A 13817-nucleotide genomic window follows, 5' to 3' on the forward strand; every position below is an offset into this window, starting at 1 on the left:
CTAACAGAAGTATTGGGAGCATAAGCTTTCGTGGGTAAGAACCTCACTTCTTCAGATGCAAGTCTGAAGAAGTGAGGTTCTTACCCACGAAAGCTTATGCTCCCAATACTTCTGTTAGCCTTAAAGGTGCCACAGGACCCTCTGTTGCTTTTTACAGATCCAGACTAACACGGCTACCCCTCTGATACCTTCCTCTTGCTGTTACTCCTGTTCCTTCACTCAAACAGATACTCTAAAAACAATAACTTGTGGTGTAATTCTTACTGTGACAGTTTCTTAGGTTTTTACTATCCAGGCACTTGAGAGCACAGTCCATGCCAACAGATTACCATATGAGGCAATGGAAACTGTGCCATTACCTTCAGCAGAAAACCCATAAATCTTCAAAGAAATCTCATTTATCCTGATAGTAAGTCATATTTGTATTACAGTACTGGGTTCCTTCTAAGAAGTGCCATATGGAAATAGTTCTCTTAAATTCAGTATAATTTTTTTATTTGAGTGAAGGTTCTTTTTTTCTCTGTTTCTTTCTTATTGTTACTAATTCTTTAACGCTTTTCTTTCCTTGTTGAGGTTGAGTGATCTTAGAAGTTGGGTTCCCAAGAGAAATTCTGGGTTCTAGGGGATATTGGATGGTTTTTTTGTCCCCTTACCTCACCTAGATATCCCTGTTTTCCCTTTGCTCCCACACTTTACTACTTGCTTTTTCTCACTTGGTTATCAGTTTAGGGACATTTCTTTAAAATTTGTTGCGTGTAATTCTAATGTGGCATAAGCAAAGCAATCCAAAGGCTGTAGTTTCTCAGGATGGGTCACATAGAGTGGTCTATTCATAGCATGGACTAGTTTACATACAAGAAAGGCAAGTGGAAGTTTAGTATTTTCTCTTTGAAAGAGTTGAAGTACTGAGGCCATTACCAGTTTCTTTGCGTTGGATCTCTCCCTGGCATATTAGTACAGTGTAAATGTTCAGATAAATGTGCTTTTTCAGTAAAGAGTCCTTGATCAAAGGAGAGCATATAGGAGAATACAATCCCTCCCTGAGCTATCTGTGGAATGGTGTGTCTCTGTCTCCGCCCCCTGCATTGGCTATTTTTCATTAGTAATAAGTGGTGCAGCGGAAGTATATGAAAGAGATATTTTCTGAGTATGTAGAGTGGTCAGTGTTTCATGCTGAGGCTCTATAGAAGAGGAGATAGCAGCTTGGCCTCTGCTTGCATTCCTCAGCCCGCTAGTGACACATCAAACTAGGTCTCCTGAAATCTGACCCTCTTTGTCTAGTTCCATTCATCATGCTACGCCCCAATAAAAAGTGCCACTAAATTACCACACACACCAAAGCCACTCCTTTGTACAAGTTTGTCACCTGGGCATATTTGGTTCCTGTTTGGACATTTAGCCCCCTTTGGGATAGATTTACCAGCAAAAGTATATGGAGTCTAGATATTAAAAGTGGTGACGTCTAGCTAGATTCCCAAAGGCCTACAGAGCTGGTCTATAGTAATTTACATTACTTCAAAATTAACAGCTCAGAGATCCCTGGTGTTTCTGGACTTTGCTGTTTCCAGATGTGTTTAAACTTTTGCCTTTATGCAAAATGCCCAGATATGGAACATTCCCTCATATGAAAATCAATTAGACTAAATCTGTGCTTTCCTCTAAGAAGTGTTGGATTCTGTTGCAGTTTGCAGGCTCCTGCAGGGCCTTTTGGGATTCCTATGGAAGAATGTTAACATGCTTTGGAGCCTGCCATTCAGATTCACACAGTTTGCGGGAGTTGGTCACACTTTTCAGCTAACAGAGCTGCAGAAGTCCCTATGGAAATATAACAGAAACTATATTAGCCTATATTATTATTTGAATCAAATCCACCATAGTTATGAGTTGGTTTGGGGTTATAATATTGCCCCCACCCCATCTCTACTGTTTTTATTACAACAGAACACACGTTACTCATTAGGAGCTTGGGTGATATGGGAAACAGAGTGCTTAAATTATGTTGAATAAGTTCCAGATGTTCGTATCAAACAGAATTGGATCTATATCAAGGGTCTTTTTAAAAAATTGCTATTTTTTGAAAGCGGAAAAAACATTTAATACAATTCTTTAACAGTTGTTACCCTGAAATATATTGTGCTACATAGGAATATATATCAGTTATAATGAGATTACTTTACCTGGTTTTCATCTTCAGAGGGCTTTACAAACCTTAACTAAATAATCTTTAGTTGCAATACAAGCTGGGATTTTTTTAAATAAGAAAACTGTTAAAGAAATGGAACATGTAGTACAATAGCAAGACGGGTGAGTACAAACTCAACTTAAAATACATAGTCTCAATAGGGGTAAGTCTGTATTCTGTTAAACAGTGATAATGTCAAGTGTGGGTGGCGTCTTAGCATAGTTGATGACAGTGAAGTAGAAAAGGGAAGGCCAGGATGTGGGCATGTAGTGAGAAGGCTGGCAGAAGTGGATCTAGAGCTTGTGCATGGCTAAACAACAGGAAAGTAAAGCTGAGGCAGGGTGAGGCAGTGGTTTTATATAGGGCTTCAGCTATGAGCAGGCTGTGCTGGGGAAGATAAATAAGATGATTAGTGGTATCACAGAGAGAGTTTTTTATTTTTGTATTGAATCTGTTTGGTTTTCCAGCATTATAAATTCTACATGTTGGATACGGTGATGAACGCAGTATAAGAACCTATATAGATAGGATTGCAGGGATAACAGGACTTTTTTTTTATGAGAAGAGGATTGGCACCATGTATATGCAATGCTAGAAAGAATTGCTTCAGGTTGTATTCAGACCTGGTGAAAATATATGGAACTACATGAAAACCTTAATGATTTCCATGGGACATTGGTTGTAGACATGCAGACTCACGCCAGTCATTGCACAGTTCTCTGTTCATGTGATTTCCAGTGTTTCAAGATCAGAAGGAATTGCTGTTCCTGAGAATCCCGAGAGCACTAGAAAGCTTGGTGTAGCACCCAAAACAAATGCACGTTGTTGTTACAGAAGTAAAGACCAGGATGTATGATGGAGGGAAGATATTTTTAGAAATTAATTAGGAGGCTCAGAAATATCCTGTTGGAAAGCAGACAGTTGATCTTCCTCCAGAATTTTACTAAGAAAAGTGCACATTTTTGTCAACATTGCTTCGTCAATGCCACTTCTTCCCGCCCCACCCCACCTCCGTGGACCTTTTGGTGTGCACCCTTCACTTAGCCTGTCCTGCCCTTGATGCAAATGCTGGCTCAGATGAGCACCTGATGGTGCTTTAGGTAGAGGTTGCTGACTTGGCCTGTATTTTTCTTGAGCCTCTTCTTATGAATGAATTGTTCTACTGTTGCATTGCTTCTGCAGTTGGAAGAGAGGCTGGGTGACAGACCCCAAATCCATTCAGTAAATTGGCCAGCAAAAAGGAGCTCAAGTGAATGACCATTCCTTAGTCCTTCTTTCATTCCCTTACCCAAGTATCTGGCATGGCATTTGGGAATATTTATTGTGCAGCTCATATAATAACTCACTTAGCTGCAAGATTGATACACTGCTGGTTGGGCTGATTGGGATGGGGACTGTCTCATTGCACTGTTTGTACAGCACCTTGTACAATCTGGTCCTGGTCCATGAATGGGGCTCCAAGGCACTATCATTATACCTGTACAGTAATAATAATACACTAATTTGTATTATTGTTACTGATAATAACAACTTTTTTAAAGCAATAAAAGAAACAACATTCTTATTAGGCTTTCTATACTTTAAGTATCACTGCTTGAGGACTGTATTTTTATTTTATGTGGCTGTATCATTTAATCTTGCTTAAAAAAATATTCCAGGTCTCCCACCCTTTCAGTGTTCATTCAGTGCTGTTGCCAAGCTTCTCATGTTGAGAGTGTGCTGTTTGCTCATCCTTTGCACTCCATGTCTGGGCAGGTGTAAATCATGCCTCAAGCAATGCCTTTAAAAAGTATGCCTGTCTTCTGGGAGCTGGCAGGACTTGTAGTATGCACCAGTGGATTTTAGAATAAAAACAGCCCCTTTCACAGGACAGGACCTGTATGATCTAAGGCATTGCAAAAATCTCATTGTTCTCAACACCTTTGCTTTTTTTAGAAAAAGTCTGTTTTAAAAGAAACTATTCAACTCTCAAATGATCAGTTGTGGACTGTAATTTTTATTTAAGAAGCAAACTATGGGTCAATGCTAAAACAAGAATTAAAAAAATATATATACTTGCTGATTATACAGTTTGGGTCTACTGATCTTTAGCGATATGTAACTGCTTATGAACCATATACAAAAATCTGCAAAACATTTCTGTTGGAATTTTTTTTTTTTTATTTCAAAGTTTCTTCAGTGGAAACCATTTTTTTTTCCCCTCTAGCAAATGTATAGCAGGCTGAGATATCACAATTCTTCAAGCCTGTGCCCAGTCTTTTCTATCTATAATCTTTGAGTTGACCTGGCATGCATCTGGGCCTAATTCAGTGACCTTCGGAATCAAAAACATGCTGTATCTGTTGTTATAATGGTGTGTTTGAACCATTTTGGAAAAGTAGGGCTGCTTTTCATAAATATTTGTCTTGCTTTAGTTTCCTGCAGATATAGTTTATATGTAAACTACTCCATACACACTCACTGTCGTGCTATCCTGCTATATCATATCACACTGTCTCAAATACAACATAAGAGCATGGCAGTGATTATTTGAAAGGACATTGATTATGTTTTGGACTAGATAGCAGTTATCAGTTTAGATCATCATTGTCAGATTCAAAATAGTCTTGGCAAACAAAATTTCAGTTTGCCATGTGATAAATGTCTGCAGTAATGTGGCAGGGCACCTGAACTATGTTTGCATTATATATCCGCTCTACTTCAAAAGGAATATATATGATTGCGTAGTTATGTTTTCTGTTTTTGTCATAAAGATGTTTCACATAGACAAATAATCTGCATCTCGGGCAAACCAATCCCTCCCCCCATTTTTTATTTTTCATTCTTTTCTTTCTCAGTCCTTATTTCCTTCCTTATTTTCTTGGTCTATGGTGAACTTCCTACAATTTTGAGGAGAAGAATACATGATTCAAATGAGGATTGTCAGAGAAATTAATTAAAGATCTAGCACCAAAAAGGAATGACAAAATAAGTAAATAAGCAAAGTAATTGGAACAAATTATTTATAACTAAAAAAGTTTATTTCTGTTATATATTGCAGATAACTAATTGAAGCCTCTGTCTGTGTTCCAACTGGTTTTGTAGTCAAAAAGACAATTCTAGTTTAAAAGATGTCATTTACTCTGGCTCGCGCCTCTGAATGGTGTGTATCTGTGATTTCCTCTACAGGTCCTGTGCCTAGGAGTGAATGTGTGTTATCGGCTGTCAACAGTTCCCACCCAGTTCATGCCTTGCTGGAGAGCTTTACCGTCTTATCTGGTTGTGCAAGCAGAGGCACAATGGGCCTGCCACAGGAGGTGCACATCCTCAACCTCAGAAATCCAGAGGAAGGTCTTGGCCATCATGAAAAAGAGGTAAAGGGGAGATTGTGCACTTTCCAAACAAGAAAGTACAAAAAGTACAAAAATAGCTGTAAAAGGCTTTCTTTTAACATTAACTTGCTGAAGAAAGATTTCTAAACATAAACAGAAGCACTACAGGGAAATGAAGGATATATGCACTGTTGCTGCCCGTCCATGCTTTGCTTGGTATAGGAACAAATCCCTGTGGTGTTCCAAGCTGTCAGTCCATCCACAGTTTTCACAAGCAAGAAGTTCACTAACAAAAAATAGAATGAGGAATAAGAAACAGATTTTCATCTAGAGGAGGCCTGTATTGAATTGCCCATCTTCAGCACTAGATCATTTACCAAAATGTGTTGTAAATTATCACAAATGCTTTCAGATCCTTGCCATGGTCTCTGTAAACAATACTTAAATTCAGATTCTTTTACCCTTGTAATACAGATTTATTCTTAACTGCTACGGAATGTAGTTCAGATAGCAAGTATTGCTGACTATAGTAGTTCTTAAGCACAGTGCAATTACTTATTTATGTAGGCTTCACTCAGATGAATTGGAGAGCACTTTTGTTTTAGCTGCTATGAAAGCAGCAGCAGCAGCAGAAAACTCTTGATGTTAACTTGTGCAATACTGTTGTTTACTCTGAAAACACATCAAAACAGACTGCTGAAGTGGAAAGAAAACATTTCATGTCAGGACAGCTCAGCTCCCTAACTCTTATATTTACAACAGTACACCCCAAAAAAACCCAACAACAACAACGAAAAACAAAGCAAAAGAAACCCCAAACCACTACTGCTGCCTGTGAAAGCACCATGTGTGTATATATACAATTAGCTGAATTGGAAGCATTAGAAAAAGAAACAGATCCAGTGGGAGAAAGCTGATTGCTTAGAGGCCTAAGATCTTAAGTCTGTGCTTAAAAGAATGTTACATAAAGTGTACTGACTTCTAATATATAGGGTCATAGACTGTCACCTCTGACGGGAGTAGAAATCTTGCCATTGACTTCAATGGGAGTGTGACTGCTGAGCCCAGGCTGTGGTGTCAGTGGAATGTATATTGTATGTTCCAACTGAAATTTCAACTGTTGTTTACACAGTCTGAAAATTCCAGATTATGATGGAAAGGTGATTCATTATCTTTTCAGTAGACATCGTCACTGGCTTCCCTCAGCCAGACATGTGAGATCTGCTTCAGACTAACCATCCTGCAACAAGTACAGATATAATACCAGTCCTGCTAGGGATGGGCAAGAAAAGTAGAGCTGCTTTGGTGTAGCATTTTTAGAATTCATAAAGTATTTACAAACTACTCTGAGTGCAGTATAAATGTCTAAAAAGATACAGGTGCTGTACGTTTTACTATATGGGCATGTAGCCCATATTGTAATTTAAAAGCTTGTTTTTTGATTATCCTGATTCTACAGTTGTTGCATAGGCACACCTCTTCAATAGAAGTCATGTGAATATAAAGGCTGCAGGACTTGGCATGTAACATCTCATAGACTCAATTATAGCAGATAAATATTTAACTTTTAGATCAAAATGTTTTCTCTCTAGCAGAAAGAGGCTGCTTATGTCACATCTAACATGCTTATTTTAGCAAAACAATTTGTCCATATCTATCTTTCCGGTGTTCTTTGGTGTATTTGGTGACACAGTGATGCTGTGGTGGCATACAATATATTTTACATCTGCAGCCCTTTACCTCCTTCCACTGTCTCCCAACCTTACCACAATCATAGCCTTTAGAGATGACTCCTCTGAAAATGAACAGGAAGCTAGAGAAAGCCTTTCTGGCGACAGCAGAGAGCAGAAGTGTGTAAACAACTCGGAAAGATCAGATTTTACTTTTAGGATAAGAATCTAAAAACAAAGCAGAGCAAATGTTATCTTTTTCATCATTGTAAAAATCAACTCTAAGTGCCCTTTTGACTTAAAAAGTAAAATGCATCCATCACCTCATGTTAGGTTAGGTCAGGTCACTTCACCATTTAGGATGTTTCCTGATGCCTGCAAATGCTGATAGCAAAGGCAGAGATTTATTTGTTTACAGTACAATATATCTATAGAAATAAAAATAGTCTTTTTGTTTGCGAATACCTTCTTTTCAGATGCAACATTTAAACTATATTTAAAACAGATTGCACGTGCACTCTGTGATCTATCAAGGTTCTGATAGCAAGGAATATAGGACTTAAAATGCTTTAAATTATGTAAGTCTTGGAGTTAAGTGTGGTGTGGGTTTTCTTTTGTTTTACTTTTGTTTTGTTTTTTTAACTTGTCCTATTACTGGTGCTGCTAAGTTAGACATTCCTTACTTACTGAGAGGAGCGTAAACCCTCCCTGCAGCAAATCTTCTGTAGGACTGATGCATTAAACATGTTTGTTTAGTTATCATGATACTCATAAATGTACAAGGCATGCACACACACATACACACACAAGTACACACAAGTAATTTACGTTGACACTTCTTTAGAACATGCAGGAAACAAGCTCTCTTGAACTTAAACACTTGGGGCATCTTTACTTCCCCGGCCACATGCACAAAGTTCCCAGTAAGGTTAATGGGAATTATTTATGCACGTTACACTGAAAACAAAAGCTGGCTTAGAAACTTGCAGTGTTTGCAGGAGCCAACACAATACTAAATTGATAATCATTCAGGTTAAGGTTAAAACCTGCTAAATGAAAAGGTCATGTGATGACATGCTGCATCATGGCTGCTGTTTTCAAGGGGTTTATTTGCTTTCCTGTATTTCCATTTCACTTCATTAATTTTATAACTATTTGGGTGGCATCTCATTTTCTGAAAATATTGAGGCATTTTCTTCAAATGACCATTCTGATACTGAACTTCAGTCTTTTTCAGCCATTAGTATTTTGTGTTCTGTGCCCTAACATTTCAGTTTTGCCGTTCTTTACCATAGGAAGTTAATACAGGATGCGTAATAGACGTGAGTGTGAATGTTGGCTTTGGCATGGAAAATGTGAGCCTTTTTTGGTTTATTTGATCAAATAGTCACCAGAGAGTGAGTGGATTGGTCTGAGAACTAATATGGGAACCAGGTTCTAATGCGCTCTAATTTTACCTCTAGCACTAACTTTCTCTTTAGCTTTTGGCACCCTCTCAGCCTCAGCTTCTCCATCTGTAAAAAAGAGGATAATCTTTGCCTATTGTGAGCTGTTGGGAGACTTAATTGATGTTTGTAAAGGCACTGTGCAGAGATTAGCACCAGAGAAATATACATAGAGATAAAATTCTTCAAAGAAGAAGAACGCTGTTTACATAGAGGTGTAACACAATCTTAGTGGCAGATTCTCCTACTACTAAATGTTGGTTTAAACTGCCCTGAGTTTCTTCAGTCACACAGCTAATGATCAAAATAGCTAAGGGGAAAGAAATACAAAATTAATCTCATGTGAATACTTAGAATTTAAATCAGAATTCCTGGAAATACATTCACCATTGTTTTCACGTACATCCTCTTCCTCAATAATCTGAAGATGCAGTACCTGCAGTAAAGTGGCAGGTTTGTCCAGACCTCGCTAAAATAATGTTTCTTTTGTTCCCAGCTTTACTACTTCTAAAAATTCAAAGCTGGATCTTTTTGAAGTATCTCTAGTAAATTTGGGCTATGATAAATTCTCCCATTGTGTAATGGCTGCCTCATGGATTGGGAAATTATCATAGCCCAAATTTATAAGAGATACTCCAAAAAGATCCAGCTTTGACTCTTTTGAAGTAGTAAAATTGGGAACAGAAGACACACTAATTCGTCTGTTTCAGTTTGTCCAGATCTAGACCATCTGATAAACTATTCCTACCATAAGACCTTGGCAACGTATCTTGAACCAACATTTTTCACAGTTATTCTTGTAGAACTTCATGATGACAGATTATTCGTCATTCTCCATCAAAGTAATTTGTTTTTAGTACTGTAGAGTTTTGGATGATGAGGATTGGAATGGAATCCTGGGTCATCTAATCCATTCTTCTGCATGAATAGTGGATTTTCCACTCTACTAATCTCAGCTGTTTTCAAAAGAAAACTTGGATACACCTTTAGGGATACATTTTCAGACTTCAGGTTGAATATGTTTATGTGCAAAGTTTTCACACCCTGAAGAGGTGCAAATACCAATGTGTACACTTAACCAATTGTCTAACATCTGTATGCACCCAAGTTTTAGACTGTTTCAAGTGCCTGCAGGTGTGCTAAAGGTGGGCATGTGTATGGTTGTATGTTTTATGCTGATACAAGTGGAGGGCTGGTAAAGGTCCTTTTGAAAATGAACCCCTTAATGTTAGGGATCTAACACCATCCCTTTATAGATTATACTACAGAATAATTTGTTTTTCTATTACATCCTGTTCTTGCAAAAATGTACACATGTGCATAAGGCTTATACACTGTATGTATAGCACTGAGTGACTTCAGTGCTACTACTTAGAGTGTGTAAGTCTCTGCAGAATCAAGGACTTAAACTTTAGTTAAAAATGCTTTCTATTTTAAATTTTCTGGTTTTATTTTCATGACACTTCAAGTGTAACAACTGTTCTCCCTCTAAATCTCAGAACTCTTAAGTGTTTGGTTAGTTATATCCGCTTTTCATCATTCCTCTAGGCTGTACATGTTAAATTTCTTTACTCTCTGCATGAATCATATTTTGTAATTCCCTTATGATTCCTGAACCCCTTTGGGTTTCCCCTCCAATTTATCAGTGTTTTTTTATTTTTGTGTATCATTTTTTTAAAAAAACATGATGCTTCATACTGTACAAAGGACACTAGTGTGGCCTTACTAATGCTATATTCAGTGTAATAATTCATTCCCTGTTCGGGCATCCCGTTGAATCTGAGTATCCAAAGGTCTTTGGGTCCAACCACAACCTTCAGATAAAGGGAGCTTTGGATGAAGAGTTCACACACGTAGTGCACTGAAAAAAGGCTGACCTGTTGTATAGGGGCTGTGATTTAGGGCTGAGAATGTTCTCATCCAGGGTTACTATGTCTGTACAGCTCTTGATGAGAAGTTGGGAGCGGGAGAAAGAATTCAGATTTGTTAATCAAGAGATCAAGAGGTTTAGTTACAAGGGGTTGAGTTATCTGGGCATCTGCTGTCTTGCATGAGCTCTTTTTTTGTAACATTATCACACTGAATTTGTCCAGTTCAGTATTACAGTTCACCCCATATATCCTGCTCTACATTACTACATTCTAACCATTGGTCTCTTCTCTGGTACTTCTCATTATTATTTTTCCCCTAAGCATATTGCTTTGCATTTATCAGAATTAAATCTCAACTTGTTAATAATTATCCATTTCTCCATGCTCTCAAGATCCTTTTGCAATTTATCTCTGTCCTTTTCTCTGTTCATGATCCCTCCTAATCTGGTATTATGTGTAGAGTTGATTTATACATTTACTTCATCCTCTAAACATTTGTTAAAATACACCACAGCCCTGATTTACCAACCTCCTTTTAATAGACGCTCAGTAATGTTCCCTTGGTTGTTCTAAACTTCTCACTCTGCTCTGGAACTTCTCAAGCATAGGCTCAGTGAAAATAAGGCCAGCCATTTTTACAGCCCTCCTAGGTCTGATGAGCCTTTGCCAAACTGACTGGCTTCCTCTGAAATTGGGGATAGCCAGGCCAGTAGTCTTAGAAGTTTTGAAAGAACCCAGAACGCGGACCTTCGAGTCTGCTGCTGGCTGGTAGGAGTCCCACTAGAAATATTAAAAATACTCAAGTTGTCCTGTTTAATGGTCTGGTTCTATAGTCCATATTTGCTGGAGTAGTTTATTTGACTTACATGAGACTACTCTGGTGAGTCAGGGCTGCGGAAGAGAGCACTTTCACAGTTCTGGGCCTATTATTAAACCTTGTGGTAAGTCACTCAGTATCACTTTCAAATGTGATGCTGTACATGTTAGAATTAAAGGTTCTCATTCTGACAGCAGGGACTCCTACCCTAATAATGTGACAGGTGCAATTAGTTTAATTACTTTGGTTGATGCATGGTGTCTTCCATATCCCAAAAAACCTGGATAGACACACACACACCCCACCTCCGCCTCCTGTGAGCACTTTAAGGTATTCATGCTAGTACAGAAATCTAGCCATGTTGAATGTGGCTTTTCATCTTGTTTGCTCTGGACTGAAGTCTTTGTAGATTGTTATCTAAGTCAGCTCAGAAGTTGCTGGTCTCTGTATTTGGCAATTTTTTCAACTTTTACCCACCAGAACTTCAGGAGGAAGTTGTGTGACAGCCAGAAGAGTCTGTTTATTTAGAGCATGATGTCCGTTAGAAGCATCAGTTGATGACTATATGCTTAAAGAAACAGGAATGAATTTTTGTGAGGTGAAAGTTCCATGTAAACCCCCAAGTATTTTCTGTTCTTAGAAATGAGATGGTTTGCTGTACACCAGTTGAAAGTGACCATGAAAATACAGTTTCACAAAGATGCCTGGAACTGGCGGTGAAATAATGGCAAGGCAAACAAGAAAAAGGGCTAAAAGGAAAATGTCAGAGTCACTTTCATAACTTCCCCCCTCTCCCCCTTCCCCCCCATTATTTAAAATGACCTGTTGGGAGCTTGAAATGGGAATCTGTTTTACTGACACTTATTCTCTTGCACTGTGTGCACACAGATACTGATTTGTTATTGTAGGGTTCTATGAGAACTGGGCTGCTGGCACTGAGGCAGAGACCCTCAAAGGTATTTATTTTTAGAATTTTTATTAATTTTTTTAAAGGCATGTATGGTAGAAAGATGCGTCTTTTCCTTCGTTTCCACTCATGCATGTGGGCACACAATTTCAGACAGATACATTTGATTTGGGTTCTCTGAAATTCAACTATGGTTCCAGTTCTTGTTCTCCCTGACCCATCCTCACAAGGTCTCTTCATGATGTACTCTGGAGTATGTCGACTACCACCCCTGCCTTCAATTCCCTTGTCTTTGGAAAAGTAATTAAGACAGTGATGACAGCTTTAGGTGCACCTTTATATCATAGACAAGTTGGGTAGGTTTCATTATTTCTTTGAGCTCTTGTTTTTGTGCTTGATACAGCACTTCTCAGGGTCATAAGAGATCATGTGTTTAGAGTTATTGCCTATAGAGACTCTTTGAGCCACCAAGATTGGTATTAATCAGGGACTCGGGGTCAGGTGTAGTACCTGAAAATACTTTTAACTTGTTTTTGGAAGCTGCCTAGATTTTAAATTGACACTGTCCCTTTTAACAGCTACCTAGAAGACTGCCAGAATACAGTAATCATGTTTCCTGTTTACATGCCATTATAGTTTAAAATACAGAAATGTTTTCTGATGGCCATGGTCCATCTATCATATATGTGATGAGTGTCTAGACTGAGAACTGGATTTGGTGGTGGTCCAGAACCCTAGTGATGGGAAAGAACTCTAATAATCAAACATGTTATCTTGCTGGAAATAACCTTGATTCTGTGGCTTTACAGATTGGACTTATATTCTTCCTGACTTCTTTTTCATGTAGATATGTCCTCCACATACTTTTCTTTCAGTGGTCTTTATAATTATGTTCCTACTAAAGGCTGGACTGCATAACCATTAGAGATCTTTAACATGTGGCCTTTGTTATCCTGATGAAAATTTTGCTTTTTTTATTGCAACAGAAATATACTGTGTCAAATGATCAAAGCGGCCTATACAATTTCATTGACAGATTTCATGTAAGCACCTGCTTACATGTGCAAAATTCAGTTATGCATGTTCAAGTCAAGCAGTTGAACATTATCTGTTGTGCAAGCACAGATGTATGTTGTGCACATACAAAATATGTAAATGCAATTTAGAGGCCCACTTGAGAATTTGACCCATTGTGGACATACTGCATTTCAGGGTCAGAGCTGATGACCCTGATTCAGGAAAGCACTTAAGCATGTGCTTAATACTTTTGACTTCAATGGAAATTTGCTGTCTTGAAAAGGGGTGCATTACCAAATGGGGCCTCAACTGCTTTTTGTTAGAACAACCTTTTCTGGATGTCTTAGCATTTATTTTTTCTTGGCTATATGTAGCAGTCCCTTGTTACCTATTATTAGATGAAGAAACTTAGGGGAACAGGAGACTTGCTTTTTTTGAAAGTACTCTTTTTTGAATAGATATCTGACTTTCCCCTCCCTACAACAATTTATTTGTATTTCAGAGTGATAGTTACAGGAAGGAAGTTACAGGAGGAACAGTTGGCCACACCGAATATACCTGAGGTTATGCACACAAATAATGTAAATAGGAAGTAAC

General features: G+C 38.2%; 1 protein-coding gene across 8 annotated transcripts in view; it reads left to right on the top strand.

Moving 5' to 3' along the window:
* TGFBR3 (transforming growth factor beta receptor 3) overlaps positions 1–13817 on the top strand; it is a 175574-nt gene that overhangs the window by 77684 nt on the left and 84073 nt on the right. For all 8 annotated transcript variants that reach the window (XM_034779115.1, XM_034779117.1, XM_034779116.1 and 5 more), the window contains one exon: positions 5351–5535. In XM_034779115.1, coding sequence (XP_034635006.1) covers positions 5351–5535 — 185 coding nt within the window. The remainder of the gene's footprint in view (positions 1–5350; positions 5536–13817) is intronic.

Source organism: Trachemys scripta, chromosome 8, assembly GCF_013100865.1.
Source record: "Trachemys scripta elegans isolate TJP31775 chromosome 8, CAS_Tse_1.0, whole genome shotgun sequence".
In the NCBI taxonomy this organism is placed as follows: domain Eukaryota; kingdom Metazoa; phylum Chordata; order Testudines; family Emydidae; genus Trachemys; species Trachemys scripta.